Below are 20996 nucleotides of genomic sequence, written 5' to 3'. Positions count from 1 at the left end.
TCCTAACAAGTAATAAAGCTAAAAAACTGCAAAGTTAACAATTCTTTCTAGATCTCTAAAAGAAGCAAGATCACAGGGCAAACAACTCCTCCCAAAATTGGAGAGAAAGACCAGGGAATAGAGAATTGGGAATTGCAACTTACCAAGCATTAATATCCCCAGGAAAGAGAACTCAGTTAGAAAAACCTGGTTTTTAATGAACTGCTAGAGGCTAAAGGCAAACAAGACTAAAGTTAAAAACTATGGGAGGACCCAGTTACGGAGAAATAGGCCTCATACTTTTGTGAGTTTTATTTCTGCATCTCAACCAGGTCCACACCATGAGTATTAGAGAAAAATCCCTTTTGGGTTTCTGGAAGAAGGAGGGGAAAAGGAACCACTCTGAAATACACGAGAGCATTCTGTCTGTCTGTCTATCTTATTTATTTATGAGCGATTTTTGGCTACAGAGTGCACACATTTGGAAAGAGATGGAGAGTGAGAAATCACCCCCATGATGGGGTGGCCACATCACAATCCCTTCTCCTCCATTCTACTCACGGGATTTTGGGCATACTTCCACATGTGCCTGGCATGAGTTTCAAGCCTGCTGGGTCCAGGTCTTAAACTGCAGTCAGCCCTGTGGGAGTCCAGAGCCTTAACCACTGTGCCACCTGTTAGCCCCACATTCTGTTAACATAACTGCCTGCTCTTAGCAGAAACTAGGTAACCAGACCCTACCCTGCAAGCCTAAACCACCTGAAGGAAGGGAAACACCCAACTCCAGCTCCCTCTATCATCCGTCCCACCCAAGAGAGGAGAAAATCTGAGAAGCTCTGTGAAGTTTATGGTCCAGGGCATAGGACCACTATAGACAGATCTAATTATAGCACTACAGAAGGCTTCCCCTCTCCCCACACAAAATCAACACATCAAGAAAGGCCTGTGTATAGGAGTTCCTTTAACCCAATGCATCATATCCAGCTGTATACAAAAATTTACAAGGTATACCAAAAGGCAAAGACAATGTGAAGAGTCAGAGCAAGCATCAGAGCCAGTCACGGTACGGCATGTTAGAATTACAGGGAATGTAAACGACTATGATTCATATACTAAGACTCTACTTGATAAAGTAAACAACATGCAAAAATAGATGGAAAATGTAAGCAGTGAGATGAAAATTCTAAGAATCAAAGAGAAATTTGCTAGAGATCAAAAGCACTATAGTAGAAATGAAGAATGTCTTTGATAGTCTTTTTAGTAGACTGGACATAGTTGAGGAAAGAATCTCGACCTGAGAATTTATTAGTAAAAGATCCAAAACTGAGAAGTAAAGAGAACAAACGCTATAAGAAAGAACAGAATATCCAAAGACTGTGGATAACTACAAAAGATGTTAACATACATACACTTAATGGGAAAACCAGAAGGAGAAGAAGAAGAAACAGAAGAAATATCTGAAATAATAATGATTGAGAATTTCTTCCAAATTCCAAACCACAATTTGAGAAGCTCAGAGGCAAGCAGGAGAAATATCAAAAACGAAGAAAACAGAACAAACAAAACAAACAAAAAACACCTAGGCATATCATTTTTAAGTTACTGAACATCAAAGATTTACACACACACACACACACACAAAACCAACTATCATAAGCCAAGGCAAAAAAAATCTCTTACCTACGGAAAAGCAAGTAATTACATCTGACTTCTTATAAACCGTGTAACCAAGAAAAGAGTGGAGTAAAGTGTTAAGAGATTCTTTACCATGAAAAATTATCCTGAAAATGTGGAGAAATAATTTTCTAAGACACACACACACACACACACACACACACACACACACACACACACAATCGAAGGAATTTATTTGCCAGTAGACTTGCCTTGTAAGAAATATTAAAAGTTCTTTAGAGAGAAGATTACACAGGTCAGAAAATCTGCTCTGCATAAAGAAAGGATGTGCATCAAGGGAATAAGGTAAAATAATTTCTTCTGATTTTTAATAGATCTAAATAGGTAATAGTTTATTTTAATAGCAGCAATGTATTTTATTATGTATATATGTGTATGCATGCATGCATATATGTAAAGTGAAACAAATGATATCAATGATAGCAGGAACAAAAGGAAGGAATTAAGTTTTGTTATTGTAAGTTATTCACATTACTTGTGAATAGTTTGTTTTATCTGAAAATGAACTTGGATGGATTAGTTGAAAATGTATATGACAAACTCAAGGTCATCCAATAAAAAAAAATGAAAAAAGAAGTGTAGCTAGTATTACAAGAAAAGAGAAAAGAGTCATATAAAATGCTCAATTAAAACAGTAAAAGTTGGGGCCACAGTGGTTAAGGCACTAGACTCCCTTGTGGCCAATCACAGTTTGAGTCCAGATCTGGCAGCTTGAAAATCATGCCAGGTCTGTATGCATGTGTCCCTACAGAGAAGGGACTGCAATGTGGCTATCCCCACTGGGGGGTGATTTCTCACTTTCCCTCTCACTAATTTTGTCTCTCTCTGGAGAACACATGGGCCCTAAGACAAAAACCTAAAACAACAACAACAAAAATCTGTATAAGTCAGATAAAGAATAAAAGACAAAACAGGAACAAAGAACAAGGGCAACAAATTGAAAACAGTATCCATAAATACAGTATTGGGTCACAGGAAAAGTCATGACTGTGTTCTCTATGCAAAAATGTGTCACAACTTTCCCAATGATCCAACAGATATTTACCTAACTGTATCAATAATCACTTTGAATGTCAGTGGTCTAAATGTACAAACTAAAGACAGAGATTAGACCACCCCTTCCCCTCCACCCCGTATCCTTGTGGTTAGGGGAGCCATATGCCACATGGTTGACCACAGTTCAAATCCTGGCTCTGGCAGCTTGAGAGACATGTCAGGTGTGCGTGCATGCCCCAAATCCCAATAGGATAGAGAAGTGAAGGAGAAGGGACTGTAGCATGAACATGCCCCATGGGGGAGAGGGAACTTTCTCCCCTGCACTCTGTCTCTCAGCCAAGTGCAAACCCTCTAACAATTAAAATGAATGAACGAATGGATGAATATATAAAAACAGAGATTGTCAAGAGTGGATTAAAAGGAAAAAACACCCAACTATACGTCATCTAGAAGAAGGCCACTTTAAATATAAAGAGACATATAGATTAAAAGTAAATGACTGGAAAAAGAAAAATAAATTTACTGTTGTTAAGATATCAACCCTAGCCATTATTCTGTATGCTACTATAATGATAAATATATGCCATTATACATTTATCCAAGTTCATAAAATGTACATCAAGAGTGAATCCTAATGTTAAAAATAATGAACTCTGGGTGATAATGATGTGTTCAACTGTAACAATTGTACAACTCTGGTAAGGTAAGGGATTCTAATAATGGGGGGGGGGGGCTAGTCGGGGGTGGGGCAAAGGATATATGGGAATTCCAGAACTACACAGTTGGCCATGTGGGATCCAGCTGCCTTAACCACCATGCCACTGGCTCTGTACTTCTTGTTCAATTTTGCTGTGAATCTAAAACTGTGGTTTTTTTTTTTTTATATAAAGCTTTAAAAAATGGCTGATATCATTAGTCATTAGGGAAATACAAGTTAAAACTACAATAAGATTCCACTATCTACCTTTCAGAATGACTAAAATGATAAAGATCAATCATAACAAGTGTTGATGAGGATATAGAACAACTGGAGCTTTGATTCACTACTGATGATACTATAAAGTGGTACCACTATTTTGGAAAGAAAAACATACGCCTACCAGATGAATCAATGTCAAATTTGATGGTTTTTTTTTTTTTTGGAGAGGTTTTCGCTATAGGGCGCGTGCGCTCGCCAGACAGACAGAGACATAGAGACAGAAAGCGAGAAATCACCCCCCAGGGGGGATGGTCACGCCGCAATCCCTTCTCCTCCATTCTCCTCTCGGGATCTTGGGCACGCACGCACACACGCCTGGCGTGAGATTTAAGCCACCGGGTCCGAGACGCGAACCGCGGTCGACTACGTGGGAGTCCAGCGACATAGCCATTACGCTAACTGCTGGTTCCCAAATTTGATGGTTTTATAGTTAATTCTAGAAAATGCAACTAGTGAAAGATAGTTTTGGGTCATTGGGAAAGTCATAAGCATTTCTGCATAGAAAAACATAGAAAAATGCATCATGGCTTTCCCAAAGACCTAACATATCAGTGTTTGCCTAGGAAAAGAAGAGGGCACCAGGGAAAGCACAGGAAGCACTTCTTGGTTATGGGAATGCTCATTACCCTGTTATGAGCAATACACAACTCATCGAACTGAGTAGGGAAATCAATGAGGAATGGATAAGTCAGCAAAACAATTCTATAATGTAATGATTATTCCCTTAACTCTTTTTAATTGAAGGGAAATAAAACTCACAGAAAAGCTGGGGTATACTTACATATGTGGTGTTTACTGGACATCAATTATGCCTCACTAATGTTTTATGGAAGAGGGAGGAGGAGGAGGAGAATGCTGGAGTCCTGAGGACAGGGTGAGTATTCTTTTTTTTTTTTTTTAAATAGCTTTAAATGCCCCTTTTACAAAGAACCAATTTCTCCTAAAATTAAACTTTACAGACATTATTTTGGATGTTACATATCTACTATCTTTTGTATAAAGTCTACCATCAGTACAAGATTTAGATCATTTAAACTGAATTTGAAATTCAAATTGTTTGCTTTGGATACCTTTACTTTTTGTCATTAGGAGGATTCTTATTCCTTCGATAAAACATCTAATTTTTATTTTTTTCAGAAATCGGTTTTAAATGACTAATATTCCTCTTGCCACCATGAAATCCAATGGACTCCAGTACCACTCCAATTTTTTCCAGTGTTTGGTCATTTCCAAGCCACTAGCCAGTTATTGTTGGGTTAACAAAGAAGAACTAACCAAATGAAATTGTTGTAAACCAGTATTCTTCATTTAGGTTTAGAAAATGGCTTTTAGAGAGGAGAAATTCACTTCAAGCAAATTCAAGGTGGCAAATTTAATATTTAGTTACAAGAAAACAGACATGACTTGGCTTTTTTTCCTTTATAAATACTTGCTCGATTCCTTTTTGCCAAAGAATTATTTAAAGCAGTAAGCTCCATCAAAGGATAAAAGTGAATTCCGTTATGGAATACCTCTTTATTTTCCCAGTTAAGTAGCTATTTCTGATTTTGCCATATTTTGACAACAAAGTTACTGTGCATGCTGTGCCTTATACCATTAGAGGTCTAGCATTCCTGACGAACTGCATTTCGTGGTCACTGTGATGACCAAATGCTTCCCCACAGTTCCAAATGGCCTTGGCAAGTGGGGTGGAGTGAGAGCACAGAACCTGGTTAAGAACACTAAGACCATAATTACATGGTATGATAATAAAAATAAAAACGAAAATTATTTTCCCAATAGGTTTGCTTTTGCAGTCCCATTGCCAATGACATCTGACACCTCATGTAACTGGTCCACAAACCTTTTTTCATTTACTCACTCCTTGTCCACTTTCATGGCTACTACTCCATGGTGAGGTCCTTACAACCTTACATGAGAATAACAGAGTTTCCTGTCTGACCTGTTCTTAGGCTTTCTTTTCTCTAAGCCATTGTTTCACACTTGCATATTTATTTTATCATCTCCAAGTCACTCATTCCATCTTCAGCAGGGATAAAGTTTAAATCCTCCTAGCTTCTAAGATTCTCAAATATGGCCCTCACTGCCCATGTCCACATTTTAGCCCTCTTCACCTCTCCCTCTTTCCAGACTGTCTTACTTTCAACTCCAGCATTAATGACCTATCTCTGTACTTTTACCAACACTTCATCCTATAAACCCTCTTCTGCTCCACCCAAATAGATATGATTAACTTTTTTTTTTTTTTTTTGGAGAGGTTTTTGCTATAAGGCGCGTGCGCTTGTCAGACAGACAGAGAGAGACAGAAAGCAAGAAATCACCCCCCAGGGGGGATGGTCACGCTGCAATCCCTTCTCCATTCTCCTCTCAGGATCTTGGGCACACATGCACACGCGCCTGGCGTGAGTTTAAGCCACCGGGTCCAGGACTCGAACCACAGTTGACTACGTGGGAGTCCAGCAACATAGCCATTACGCTAACTGCTGGTCCCTGATATGATTAACTTTTTAGGAGCTACTTGGATTGTACATTCTCTGTGACACCTTTTCTAATCAGGGCCTCTTATCTCAGCATCAACATAAAAGTGAGTTTAAAACAGAATTAATAGAAAGCCATGAAAGGTACACTGATGGTTTAGAGAAAAATATAATCTATATTTAAAAACTAAAATAAAATTTTAAAAGCCCGTACTCTGTTGAAAATAGGTGTATAAAATAGCCTTACCGGTTTCACTATTTTCAGGCAGAGATTCATATTCAGAGTGATCCAGAGCCAAAGTGTTCATGTGTGTCTGGTCTGAGTCCTGTAAATCTGGTAATGCTGCATTCTCATGCTGCTTGTCTCCACTACCATTGGCATCCAGTCCTGTAATCAGGAGTTTGAGCCCAAAAGACAGGGTTAGAAGAATAACCGTTGAAAACAAAACAAAGCTCTCAAAGTTACTCAGAGTCGAGCTGGACTACAAAAGATCTCCAAGCTCTTAAGTACTACAACAATCAGAAAACACATTAAGTATCAGTCGCTCCTTAAAGACTGACGAAGATGGACTCAAGCCACCAGAGAGTAGAGCAGCTCCTTGTCCATGCCTGCTCACAACTTACCCTGTTGGCCACGGTCTGTGTGATGGCTGGGTGCTTGCTCCCACGTGGCACTCACAGTTTCAGCAGCACTACTCGCATCCAGATGTAACATATGCGTGCCCCATACTTTTGCATTAGGGTTTAGCTCTGAAACCTTAGTAGTTGGAACCTAGGAAAAAATGTGATATATACATTTGTGCCAAAATTTCAACCAAATGCAATTTTACATGCTAATGCAAAAATTAAAAAGCTTTTTTTGTTAAGAGAATCCAGGTTTAAAAGGCTATGTTTATTGATACTTACCTTTGGGATGAAATCAGGTAAAAAAGTAACAAAATCTGATTTAGTCAGAACTCTAGTCAATTCAATATTAGATTCTTAAGTTCTGAATTTCTAAGCATAAGCTTAGAAATTAGCTTCTTTAGAAGCTGGGGAATGACAGATTCCCCTTCCTTCACAGGGATTTCAATGTCCCACAAACTGTAACTGGTACGCATTATGATTTCCTAAGATTCCTAATGATACAGTCACAACTCAAATTCAAATACAATGGAGAATAGAATAGATTTTAACTATAAAACTTCAAACACATTAGCAAAAGTTGTATAAAATCAAAATTCCTTCTAGGAGCAAAGGTCTGACAGGTCATTGGAACTAATATTAATATCAGAGAGAACTAGAGCATATGCTGAGTAAGAAGACAGAATATCTCCTATTTTCAGCAGAAAGTTTCAACATCACCTTCGGAGCTTTTTCGAAACACAAATTCCCAGTCTTACTGAAGCAGAATCTACAAGTGGTTCTGATACTATTAGTCTAGTGTTCTAGGCATGGGCTCTCAGATCACCGGGCCTGTGCCCAGTTTGGACATAAACAGCTGTTTCATTTGGGGCTGTGACCCCTGAAAACCTCACCTGGGAAGTGGGGGCTCTCAGATCACTGGGCCTGTGCCCAGTTTGGACATAAACAGCTGTTTCATTTGGGGCTGTGACCCCTGAAAACCTCACCTGGGAAGTGGGTTTTGTAGTTACTATCTTATAGAGTTGCTGCAAGAGTACACTTCAAGCACCCAGCTTGGTGCCTGTTATGTCCTGGGCACTTCTGAAACTGGGAATTTGCAGGTGGTTATTACAATAAAGGGTGTTCAATGAGTGAGACTATGGCAGTCCTCTGTTCACACAGAGTAGAATGGTGTCCTTCCTGTGGCCAAATGCTGTATCACGGGATCACTACCCTCAGTCTTGCTCATTTCTAGTCCTCCTGGTCTCTTTGCTAAACAGTTCAGCAAGATTATTCTTTCTGTCCTGGCTGCACAGAACACATTTCCTAGATAGCCTCAAGGTTTGCTCCTTCATTTCCTTAGGGGATGGGTGGTCTTTCTAGATACACCTTACAAAGCCCATAATAGTTCTTGTGACATGGGTGTGCCCCATTCCTGTTTTCTGATATAAGCCATGTTTCCATTGCTTACACACCCTGAACTGCTTTCCAAGGTCTACAGTAAAGCCACACTTCTCAGTGGCAGCACTAACTCCAGTTCTGTCACCACGATCCTTTAATAAACCCAGACAAAGTATCTACCTTTTCAAATGTAATACCAGCCTTCACAAGGGGCAGGAAGTCAAAGCTTTCTAAGGAAGGAATAAGGTCTTGTCTCTGCTACCCTAGGGTACAGCACAGGTCCTGCCAGTTACTATGAAAAAGGTCAAGAAACACCATAATGAACCACTAAGGAAACAGTATGTAGATGAACAATTATAAAAAGATAGAATACGGGCCAGTAGGTGGTGTGGTGGTTAAAGTGCTAGACTCCCACATGGCCAAAGCAGTTCAAGTGCTAGACCCAGAGGTTTGAAAATCATGCTAGGTGTGTGTGGATACATCCATGCCAAAAATCCTGCGAGGAGAATAGTGGAGAAGGGATTGCAGTACGGTGATCCCCTCTGAGGGGTGATTTCTTACTGTCCTTCCCTGTCTCTCTCCAGAGTGCACATGCACCCTATGGCAAAAACCTTAATAAAGAAGAAAAAAAAAAAGACTAAGCCCATACTGCTCAGATGATGAGGCTGGCAATTAAAAAAAAGAAAAAAAAAGAAAAACCTATTTCTTTCTTTAAAAAAGAATGATTTATTCACTGTTATTTAAAAAAATAAATTAACCAGGGGAAGTGAGTGAGAAGGCAAGCTGCAGGATTTGGGATGGAACCGTGGTCAGCCACGTGGGGATCCAGTGCCTTAACCACCACACCACTTGCTGATCCAAAACAAAACTATTTCTGAAACTGAGAGTAAAAGGCTGATGTGGATAATGCTATAGTACACACTTTGCTCATAGGACAACCCTTATTTTGGGCTCTTAGTAGTCATTACTCAATAATAACTACACACCATGATCACAAAACCAGAGGCTTATGTGAGTTAACTACTGTTTGGAATTATTTTTATCTTTTAAAGTACTGATAAAGAATAGGGTTTCCCTTCTCTTTCGAGAATATTAAACACTGCTTCTTCAATTACATCCTGATTTTCTATCTAAACCTCCAGTTTGTTTTCGGCTTCTGCTTCTTTAGCTTCTCTCTTCTCTCTCACCTATCTCATCTATTCAGCAAATATAGCCTACATGATCACTAGAATGCCTGCCAGGCACAGTGCAATGCAATAAGGATGTGATGGTGAACAGAATGGAGCAAAGTGAGAGGTGCAGAAGACACTCCATATTTCATAAACCTTACTACCTTTGTTACCATTTGTACCTTTTGACCTGTCTGGCTGGTTTAAAAAATTCACTTCTCTTTTCACCTTCCTGCTCTAATAATTATGTAAGCTGTCTTTTTAAATTGGACCCAGTTTTTTTCTATAACCCAATGACATACAATCAAGCTTTCCTATGACTGTATCACTAAGACTCAGTATAGTCCTGAACTTAGCAGGGAGATGCTTAAGAAATGTGTCGAATTAACATTTAATAAAGTGATAATACAGAAATTTTCATTTCTATTATTTGAGAAACTATGCAAGGTTTTATGCCATAAAGGAATAGGATCGTACCCTAGAGCAACTGCTAACTCTTAAGTAGTAAACACATCCAAATCAAGTATGAAGAATCTAGAACAACTTTAGGTGGTTAATCAATATTCAATAAATACCCTGACATAAGAGATGTGAACAAGGATAAAAGGACGGAGATATCTATCTGAGAACTACTAAATCATTGCAAAATACATAATGTATTTTTCTATGCAAAAATGTGTCATGAATTTCCCAGTGACCCAATAACATGACAGCTAACATTTGAGAGATAAATATGTGTTGGGCATATTCTATGCAATTACCTGTACTGATTCCAAATAAACCTACAAGGTAATCATTACTATTCCCATTTCACAAATAAGAAAATCAAGGTAGAGAAAGGTTAAGTAACTTGCCCACAAAAATTATGGTGATTAGGGACCAGCAGTTAGCGTGATGGCTATGTTGTTGGACTCCCAAAGAAGTCGACTGTGGTTCGCGTCCCGGACCCGGACCCGGTGGCTTAAACTCACGCCGGGCGCGTGTGCACGTGTGCCCAAGATCCCAAGAGGAGAAGGGATTGTGGCATGGCCATCCCCCCTGGGGGGGTGATTTCTTGCTTTCTATCTCTCTGTCTCTCTCTGGCTGGCTGGCGAGCGCACACGCCCTACAGCAAAAAACCTCTCCAGATAAAAGAAAAAAAAAATGATGGTGATTAGAAAACCGCATTTTAGGAGCCAGCAGGTAGTACAGTGGTCAAGGTGTTGGACAGTCACAGTCTGGGATTGGCAGCTTGAAAATCACGCCAGATGTGTGTGTATTGTGTGCCTAAAAATCCCAGGAGGAGAATGGAAAAGGGACTGCAATGTGGCCATCCCCATTGTGGTGTGATTTCTCACTTTTCCTCTGTCTCTCTCTGGCTCTTCCTGGCAAGTATACACACCCTATATCAAAAACCTTAAAAAAAAAAAGGAAAAAAAAAGAGAAAAAGAAAAAGTGCACTTTTTTTTTTTTTTTAAAGAGATTTTTGCTATAGGGCATGCATGCTTGCTGGAGAGAGAGAGAGACAAAGAGATAGAGAGAAATCACCCCCCAGGGGAATGGCCACACTGCTCCTTCTCCTCCATTCTCCTCTTGCGATTTTGGGCGCATATACACACATGCCCGGCATGAGTTTCAAACCTCTGGGTCTGTACTCAAACCGTGATTGGCACGAGGGGTGATGATGCAACCATTATGTCATCTGCTGGTCCCAAGAAAACCACATTCTAATATCAGCAAAAACAAAACATTTATCAAGAGTTCATTAACGTCTCATAATCCACATGAGAAATAGCTTCCATTTAAGATCTAAATCTACCTCCATAACTGTAAAACATGTTTATTCTCTTGTCATATGAAATTCTAAATGATTATCAAGAAATCTAGTTTCATCTGCTTGATATATATGTCTTCCTTTTCAATGGAAAATTTATAGTTAAGCAGTAGTTATTAAAACAAGAAGCAAATGGACCTTACCATCCATGTTCTGAAATAATTTTTTTTTGAGAGTTTTTTGCTATAGGGCACGTGTGCGAGACAGAGAGACAAAAAGAGAGAAATCCCCGCCACCCCCCCGGGTGAGATGGCCACGCCACAATGGCCTTCTCCATTCTCCTCTCGGGATCTTGGGCACGCACGCACATGCACCCAGTGTGAGTTGAAGCTGCCAGGTCCAGGACTCAAACCGTGGTTGACTACATGTGAGTCCAGCAACATAGCCATTACACCAACTGCTGGTCCCTGAAATGATTTTATAGTCTTCTCTTTGGAGAGTGGAACATGTTCTGATGCTCTTATTTAAAAAAAAAAGCGCATTGATTCATAAACTAATGTCAGAGAAAGTTATCAGTTAAGCGTATAGAGAGGATATACTATAGATGAAATAAGGGGAAGAAGCACTCCAGGTTAAAACTTACCATTCCTGCAGTTGCACTGACAAAAGCTTACTAATGCAGAGCAATTCACTGACTACACAGCCATGCAAGCATTAGCCTCTGACTCTTTAACTGTGAAATCGTATAATAGCTGTTATATGTCTTAGTATAAAAAAAGATGTCTGTAACAACACAATGAAAGCTGGAGTTTTGGAAAGCAAGGCATAAGTATTAAATATGGAGATACCTCCAATTAGAATATTGTTTGGACCTATTTCCTAAGTAAAAAGTTAATTTAAAACAGTGAGCATATATTTCACTTAAAGCCATGCAGATAAAGACAGTAATAGGAATTGTTTGCACTGTCTATATTGATATACCATCCAGTGGCATTAGTAGTCAACTTAAAATTATAACCATTTATGTATGAGGTTTTATGCACATTATTTTAAAGGCCTAATTTTATAGTATTTTGTCTCGATAATTATTTAAGGAACAAAACTGGTGAACTTGAACTTCTAGTTAAACTCCTAAATGTGATCATGAAAGAAAAAAAAAAGGAAGTCAATGTCTAATTTCTTAAACTGTAGAACAGGATTTCTACTTATTCATTCTCATATAATAGGTATTACTAGCATTTGAGCCATGTCTATCTCCTTAATATTATCAATAGTTTTTCTTGCCTAATGTCACAAAAATCACCAATAATAAATTACTGGCTGAATAAATGAGATTTTGCTCTTCTAAGTAAGTCCTTTCAATCATGTTACTTTGATTTATGTCTGTTTTATGAGCAAGACTAATTTCCTATTACCATTAATGCTTGCATTTACTACAGAATTTCTGGAAAGACGGTCAAACCAGCAGCCCATAGAATCATCTGTGAAGCTCCTTCTAAACCAGAGAGGACAGCGCCATCTCAAGGATCAGAGAGAACTTCATGGTAATTCTGACTGAAAGAAGACTGAACCACGATTCAAAACAGTTGAAAGCAGTGGATTTTTACCTGCCACAGACACACACAATGCACAAGTAGCAAAAAGCACAGATTTTATATAAGTTTATATCCAGCAAGTGTTAACTTCCCCATTCAATAGGCTCAAAAATCTCTTGAAGCACACTACACTGTCCATGTGACAAGATCCCTTAAAGAAGCTCTTAACTGCACTGCTGTAAGGGAAAAGAGAACAGCTAGCAACATTCACAAAAGGAAAACGATCTGGTCTGCCTAAAGCTGCGTGGGATGGTTAGCAGGACATGCTATAGTGCTAACAAGAGTCTGCACACAAATTCTGATATTAATATACTCATCGGGGGATTCACAGTCTTCAATCTGGAAATGGTTAAGTGTAAGATGTAGTAATTCACAGCCCACTGAAGCATTCAAACAGCCCATGTTTAGAATAAATCTTCATTAATGTAAGGTTAAAAGCAATCAAAGTGTAAATACGAGCACATCACAGCAAAATGATAGACACTTAAAAAGCGTACTTACTAACTGTCCACCTCTACTTTGCCATCTCCAAATAATACCATCTTCTGACACTGGTAGCTGATAATGATTCCGTTCCAGTGGAAGCGAAGCAATTTCTAAATCATGTGGCTTACTAAGTAGATCCTCACTAAATATTTGTTCATCTTCTATTGCATCTTTTATGATTGTATCAGTCCAGAGACAGCCCACTTGACATCCAATGCAACTGTTTGCTAGTTTTTCAGAAAATATCTGACTTGTAAACCCTCCCATTCGGTAACAGGAAAATTCATTCAAAAAATGGGAGAATTCCTCTGGGAAACTCTGCCAATCCATTCTTGAGGGATTTTCAGACATATTTAAGGTATCTTCTGTAAGTGTTAAAACATGGTCACAGCTTGGTACTACAATTTCTTTGCTGTCAATGGAGATGGCACGATTTAGGGGTGCATCATAAGGAACAGCCATGTATCTGTCCACTTGGGTGGGACCAACACCAACCAAACAGGAATATGCATCAGAAGTGTCACATAACCCTACTTTTTCAAAAATCACCTCCGAATTTCCCACAAAATCTGTGTCACCATTTAATGTGGATTCTTTGACTGTGGCTGTGGCACTTCTCTCTGTGTGATGGTATGCATGCCCATTTGTCTTACATGGACTTAAGCAGTTAATGATGTTAGGGTTGATACTGTCTTTCTCCAAATAAAGTCTCTCTTCCTCTTCTTTATGTGTTAGCTTTGTTTTATCCATGCCTGACATACTATTACCAAAAGCACCAGAACTTTCTTTGGTTGACTCAGAGGAGATATACTCCAGCTCTAGGCTATCCTCATGATCTTTACTGGAACTACATTCTGCCAACTCTGACTTCTGTACAACTGAACTTAAACTTTGGCTTAGAAGTGGCCCAGCATTAAGATCTTTGTAGTTACTCACTTTACCTATTTCATCCTTCTTTCCTATTTGATTACTTTCAAGATCAGGGTTTTCTGTTATAACAGAACTAACACAAATTAGCACATCCTGGCCAGGCAATGCCTTGTGTTCCAATGTACCTGTTTGCCAGTCACAGGTTGTTTTAGACTCTGACTTGACATTTTCTATGTCATCCTCACTTGAATCTCTACAATTGGCTTTTAGTAATTCTTTTTCAGTGTCTTCTAATTTATTAGGATCACTAAGTTGGTTGTGTAACCCACTGAATGAAGTCTTCATGTGTATTTCACCTTCTGTTTTACCATTCAGGCCTATTACTCTTTCTGCTTCATCATTAGAGGTGAAAATGTATGTAGAGGATATTAAGTTACTCTGACAAGATCTGGAGTGGCCATGAAACTCATCATTTGGGAATACCGCTTTTGAAAATCTAAGTCTCAGGTGGTCTATCCTCTGACCCACCCCCTCCAAATCAATCTCACTCTCCATTAGAGTTAAATCATAGGCCTGTGCCCTACTAGCTACATGCAGGTCTGCCTGACACCTGTCCTCATCTTGATGTGAGATGCTATTGTCAGACTGCAGGGACGACTCTACCTTGCTTACCAATGGGAGGGTCCTGGCTTCCAGACAGTTGTCTCCCACCTGCTGCTCCTCTGCTAATGTTGGCCCCAAGAGGTGTTCAGGTCTGGGGCCATTATCTAGTCTGTTTGAGGTTACTTCTTGGAGACGAGAATGAACTGGAAGGCACTCACTTTCAAAGCTCACTGAAGTGATAAACCTTTTAGGACTTAAATTAATTCCATCTACACCAACAGGAAGGATACTATCTGGTCTGCTAACAACAAACTGGAAAAAATCACTGTCTTTTAATGGTTTCACAGAGTTATTTTCTTCTACCTTTTTAGAGTCTAAACTCTGACCAACACTAACTGTTACATTCTTAGGTTCGTTGTTTCCCTCCATAAATAAAATGTCATTACGTAAATTAATAGGTGAATGATCCATCTGAATTCCTATTCCTGAACTGTGGCTCTTTCTTTTTTCAGGGATGGTACACATGCCTAATGGTGAGTCAGCGTCTATGTTAATATTTAATCCAGGGAGTAGACCAATATCATGAGATGCACTACTTTCTGTATTGTCTTTAAGAAATTTGGTGTAAGCTTCTATGTGAGAAGATTCAGTCTGTAAGTGATCAGTGTCTGCTTTACAAGTGGAATTGCAGTCTGTCAAGATCTCAGCCCAGGGTTTGGTTTTCTCACTAAATACTTCCTTCCTTTCATTTGGGTCCAACATGCCCTGGGATGATTGTTCTTTCTGCTGTGGCTTTAAGTCTCTTGTCCCTTGCATGGCAGGAGAGACTGAACATTCTTTCTTGTTATCTAGAGGCCACTCCACTTTGTGCATTCCCTCAGAGGTAACAGCTGAATGACATTCTTCTACAGCTGCTCCACACATGGCAGTGCACAGTTCCTCTTCTATGTTCAGGCAGTCAGGATCTACAACACAAATACTATAAAACTCGCTCTCTCTTGAATTCTGACACTGTTTATGACTGACAACAATAGGATTTTCATTGTTTATCTTCCTGTTGGACACATCTAAAGGGTTACTAAAACTACTGATCTGAACATTTACCATGATTTCTTTCTCTATTAAAGAATTTTTACAAGTGTCCAGGTAATAACATGGATGGTTATGTACGAAAGCTTCCTCCTGCAGGCCCTGCTCAGAACGCACTGGTACATGTGGGAGAAGACCATCATCTTCAGAACAACCCTGTCGACTGCCATGACCCACACATGGAGCATCGCAGACACTCTTAGGATTCTGCTCAGTAACAACAATATCTGAATTCTTGTTGATCTCATCTAAATTTTCACACGTAGTTAAGAAGTTACACATTGAAGAGGAAATAGCATTCAATGACTGCTTTGGTCTAGGACCCTCCTTGCGCCCAGGCCTCACAAAGATTCTAGTCCACGTATTAATGTCAGCAGCTGCTCTGCTGGCTCCATTTCCAACATTGTGAAGCTTCTCACCTTCAAGCGGATCAAATAATAAAGATAAAGTTTTACTTATCTTGTTCTCTGGTTCCTTCTGCTCCACAGATTTTTGTAAGAGGCCAGTTGTTTCAGTGTCACTGTCACTACTTAATTCTTTGCTGAAGCAACAACCCATGTTTGAAAGTTCAAAAACTCACATTACAATGCTTGTTGTTTTCCGAACCTCCACAAACACATCTCACACTAACTTGCTATGATTTCTGAGGAGAAGCCAACACCCAGTCACCAAAAATAACCCCTTGCACAGCGGTCACATGTCCCTGTCACTCAAAGCCAAATTCCAAGACAACAGAGCCCTGCCCTGCCTGACAACCATCATTCTCCGTGTGCTGAAATCTAAACAGCACATAAAGTACTAAGTTTCAGAAGCACAAAATTGCTGAGTATTATTTTTTATATTCTCATAAACATAACAAGAAAATGGAAGAAAAGAAAATTAACTAAAATTATTCTAGGCAGAAGAAGAAATCTCAGTCTCCTGGATTTTCTGTAGTGTTTCAGTATTTTCCAAATTATATTTTATAGAATAGTGGCAAGTAAAGAAATGATTTTGTAAATTCCTCAAATAGAAAACAGTATAAAAAAATTGTTCCTTAAAATTTAGTTACTTATGGTTGTCTCTAACATGCTAGAACCAAGAAATAAAGTCTGCAGGCATTAAAAAAGTACTACTAATTATATCAGTCATGAAAATGGAATGTGTGTGAGATGCCTGTTGAAGTATTTATGATGAAATGACACATTTTCTAGGATTTGTTTTAAAATACTCCAGCAAATAAATATAGTATAATGCGCGCACACACACGTGCACACACACACTTGTACACACATATACACCATAGAATTTTAAACAACTGTGTGTAGCATGAATAAAAAGATAAGACAAGGACAGATGTAAAGATGGGTAGTTCAAGGTTTTGATGGTACACTGGGGTTATAGTACTCTATTTCTGCAGATGTCTGAAAATTCTACTTCAGAAATAAAAGCACAAGGGAAAACAAGAAAGAACAAAAATCTTTGTGTGCTGGTACCAATACTAGGAAGTCTCCCATTTTTTTTCTTGATAAAGACAAGTTGTCGAAAACTAACCAAGTTGCTTCTGCATTTATATGTGGCCCCTGCCTGCTGACACACAGAACTGGTCTTGTCTTATGTTGACATTTTTAATGTTTTATTCTTAATACAAGCAATTCTTTTTATTATAGCTCTAACATGCTATTTAAAAAACAAAATAATTCTGAGGGCCAGCAGGTGGCATGGTGGTTAAGGCACTGGACACTCCCACACGGCTGACCACAGTTTGAGTCCCAGAGCAGATGGCTTGCTTTCTCACTTTCCCTTTTTCTCTGTGTCGTTCTCTGGTCAAATTAAAATAAATGAATGAATAAATAAAAATTAAATAAATAATTTTAAAAATTCTGTTAATTCCTCTATAAGACATTTTGCTATTTAATCTACAAGTTATAGCTAGTGTACTATTATTGTTTAATTTTTAGAAAACATTAATATTTTATGATTTTAGAAATTATACTTAATTAAACATGAAAATAACAGGAACACTTATGAGTGTATTAAATTCAGGTACTGAAACTACAGCCAGTAACAATGACGGTGATAAGGATAGTAAAAACACTTTATATAGCACCATGTATTAGAGAATGTTTCCTACATAAATATTTTCATTTCAATATACATGTTAGTTCACACTCTCAACAACCCTGAAGTAGACACAATTAACCCCATTAGGAAAATTAAGCACTAACAGCATAAATAAAGAGCTTCAGACAAGCAAAGACACTCAGGCAGTAGAGTGGTACAGTTAACTACAATGTTAAACTGCTCTCTAGATCTCCATTTGAAAAAACTGCCTTCACTCAGAATATAAAATATGTGCTTGTGCTGTAGACTTAAATGGAACAGTAAAGAGAGACAAAACTCATGATTTTAGCTGCTTATGTTTGAATCACATTCTGTTTATATTACAGATATAACCTTCGGCAAATTATTTAACTTTTTGGTCTCGCTTTTCTTATCCATAAAATGGAAGCCAATACATACCCATGTATATTTCAGAGTTACTGTGAACATTTAAAATAAGAAAGTCCTTACCATAAAACCCAATATTGCTTCAAAGTCCCCCAAATGTGAACTTAGCCTCGCTCTATAATCTATACTTTTTTTTTTTTTTAGTTCATCCATTAATTTCCTCCATGAGCAAGACAGAGACAGAAAGGCACCTCAGCAAGGTACTGTGATCTATCCCAGCCAGCCTGATCATGGACACACATGAGATTGGTAATCAAAGGAAAGTCCTGGGACGTGAACTAGAGATATCCCCCATCCCATATGGGACCAGCTGTGCCACACTGTGCCACCACCGGGCCCCATATCATCTCCTCTCTAAGAAGCCATCTTCCCCACCTTCGCTATTTCATACAAAAACCAACTTAACAACCTCAGCAAACACTGACTGCTCAAACCATTTTCTTTCTGAAGCCCTCTTCCCCTGCTTTCCAGGCTTTAAGATCCTTTGTGAAGTTTACCCATTTATTTTGCCAAGTTACTGCCCTATCTTCACACTTTCTTTGCTCTAAGACCTCTAGAAAAGCGTTCTAACAGCAAATCTTGTGTCCGAACCAGCAGGTTCTCAAACTGGTGTCTGCAGTCCCCTACCAACCTCCAAGCTTTCTAAAGAATTAAAAAATGTAAACACAAAACTTAAAAGACATGTCCATGTTTGCACATTAAGTTGTGTGTGCAATGACATCATGTGATACCACTTAAGATGATTTACTCTAATGAGAAGAGAGTTGGCCTAAATCCATCCATGCCCAGTGAGGGCTTGGTATCAAAGTGTGCCAAAGAATATCCACAAAAGTTATAGGGGGCCGGCAGGTGGCGTGGTGGTTGAAGGCACTGGACTCCTACATGGCCAACTGTGGTTCATGTCCCAGACCTGGTGGCTTGCTTTCTCGCTTTCTCTCCCTCTCTCACTCTCACTCTGTTCATTTCTGGTGAAATTAAAATAAGTAAATGAATAGCATTAAATAAAATAATTCTTTAAAAAAAAGTTATAGGAAACTGCCCACATGATGTTCAATGGTTATTGGTAAATTCATAGAAATTCTATGGAAAAAAAGCTTTAGTTTCAGCAAAACCTCACTTGCCAGACTAAATAAATGTCATTTATGTGCATTTTATGGATTGGGACAATCAGGTTTAATATCTATGTAAGAATTACATGCATGAGGAGTTCATTAGTTATTCTATTAGAAAGACAATTTAAATCAACAATGATGACCAGAAAATGTTCCTAGTTACAAAGAGTATTACAAGAATCAAACAAAATAATGAACTAAGAAGCTCTAAATTTTCATCTCCCCAAAAGAAACATCAAAAAAGCTTTTGACCAATGGCCTGGGAACTCCAGATGACAATCAAAGGTTTACACAACTGAACAGTGTTTCAGTCTGTTTTTCTGTTGCCATAACTGAATTCCATACACTGGGTAATTTATAAAGGTTAAAAGAATATAGTTTGAATATGGCTACTGCCTGAGGAGAGTCGGCCACTGCCAGGTCCGCAGTCCAGGGGCATATGGGCAGTGGCTATCATCTGTGCATGGACCCCTAGGAAAGAGGAGTTGGGTGACACTGATAAAGTGCAAGAAGAAACTGGCAAGAACTTCTAGTTCACAGTTGTGGCCTGGAAGAGTAAAAAGTCAACAGCCTGAAGCTGGTAAGTCCCTTACCCCTTATATCACTTTGAAGAGAGAAAGCAAGAGAAACTCTTTTTTAAAATTCTGAACCTCAGACTCCCACCATGGATTCCAGCACTCCCCACCCAAGAGGAACAATGAAACTGAAATGGAGCTCATGCATGCCATAAGGAATCAATGCGTAAGAACTGATGACTGGATTGAAAAAATGTGGCACCTATAAACTATGGACTACTACTCAGCCATAGAGAACAATGAGATCCTGACGTCTGATATAAAATGGATGAATATAAAGATTAAATACTAAGTAAAACAAGGAAGACTGTGAAAGACAAACACTGCATATCCTCGTTCAATATATACTGAATGTCTGTACTTTATGACAGAAGTGGAAAGATTTGAAGATATAACAGTAGGGAGGGCAAGAATAGATACCAAAGACTGTATAGGAAGAGGGTGGACAGTAGAGGGTGAGAGGGAGTGGCTTGGGGACAAAACATTTAACAGATTTGTAAATGTCATAGTTCTCTGCTGAAAATTATGTATATGGTAATATCCCTGATTTGATGATGACATACCACACACATGCTTCAAAAAAATATATCGTATACCATAAAGATGTACAATAATTACATGTAAATAAGAAATTATAAAATTTTAAAAAAGAATAAAGGTTTGTTCAGCTCACAGTAACAGAGGTCTAAAGTAAAGGGGCTGCACTGCTCTCTGCAGAATCCCAAGATGGTACAGGGCATCACATGGTGAGAGAGCAACTCTGGTCTCTGTCCTTCTTTTATAAAGCCATCAGGATTCAGTTATGAGGGCCTCACTCTGATGATCTCATCTAATCCTAATTACCTCCAAAAGACGTCACCTCTTAATACAGTCTAAATTTCAACACTCTTAATACCATCAAAGTAGCAATCAAATATCAGCATATGAAATTTCAGGAAGACACAGTCAAGCAATAGCAAACACCCAATCAAGGAAAGGCAGCATCTTGCACATGATGTGACCTGGTCTTGAGCTGGAGTGGTAGCAGCCGGGTTCCCAGTTTCACTCCTTAAACCAGAGGGAGCAAAGGAGAGGTTATTTGCAAATTAGTGTGTATATCTGTTGTTCTATACCAGCCAGGCATT

The 20996-nt window shown here is 38.8% G+C and overlaps 1 protein-coding gene across 1 annotated transcript in view; it reads right to left on the bottom strand.

The window, feature by feature from the left end:
- The window catches only part of LARP4B (La ribonucleoprotein 4B), a 78746-nt gene that overhangs the window by 47731 nt on the left and 10019 nt on the right, over window positions 1-20996 (bottom strand). The window contains 2 exon segments of the mRNA XM_006141343.3: window positions 6374-6514; window positions 6751-6898. Of these exon segments, the coding sequence (XP_006141405.1) occupies window positions 6374-6514; window positions 6751-6898 (289 nt within the window).

The sequence above is a fragment of the Tupaia chinensis genome, unplaced genomic scaffold (genome assembly GCF_000334495.1).
Source record: "Tupaia chinensis unplaced genomic scaffold, TupChi_1.0 Scaffold000052_1, whole genome shotgun sequence".
NCBI lineage: Eukaryota > Metazoa > Chordata > Mammalia > Scandentia > Tupaiidae > Tupaia > Tupaia belangeri.
This window is presented reverse-complemented; position numbering and strand designations above follow the sequence as displayed.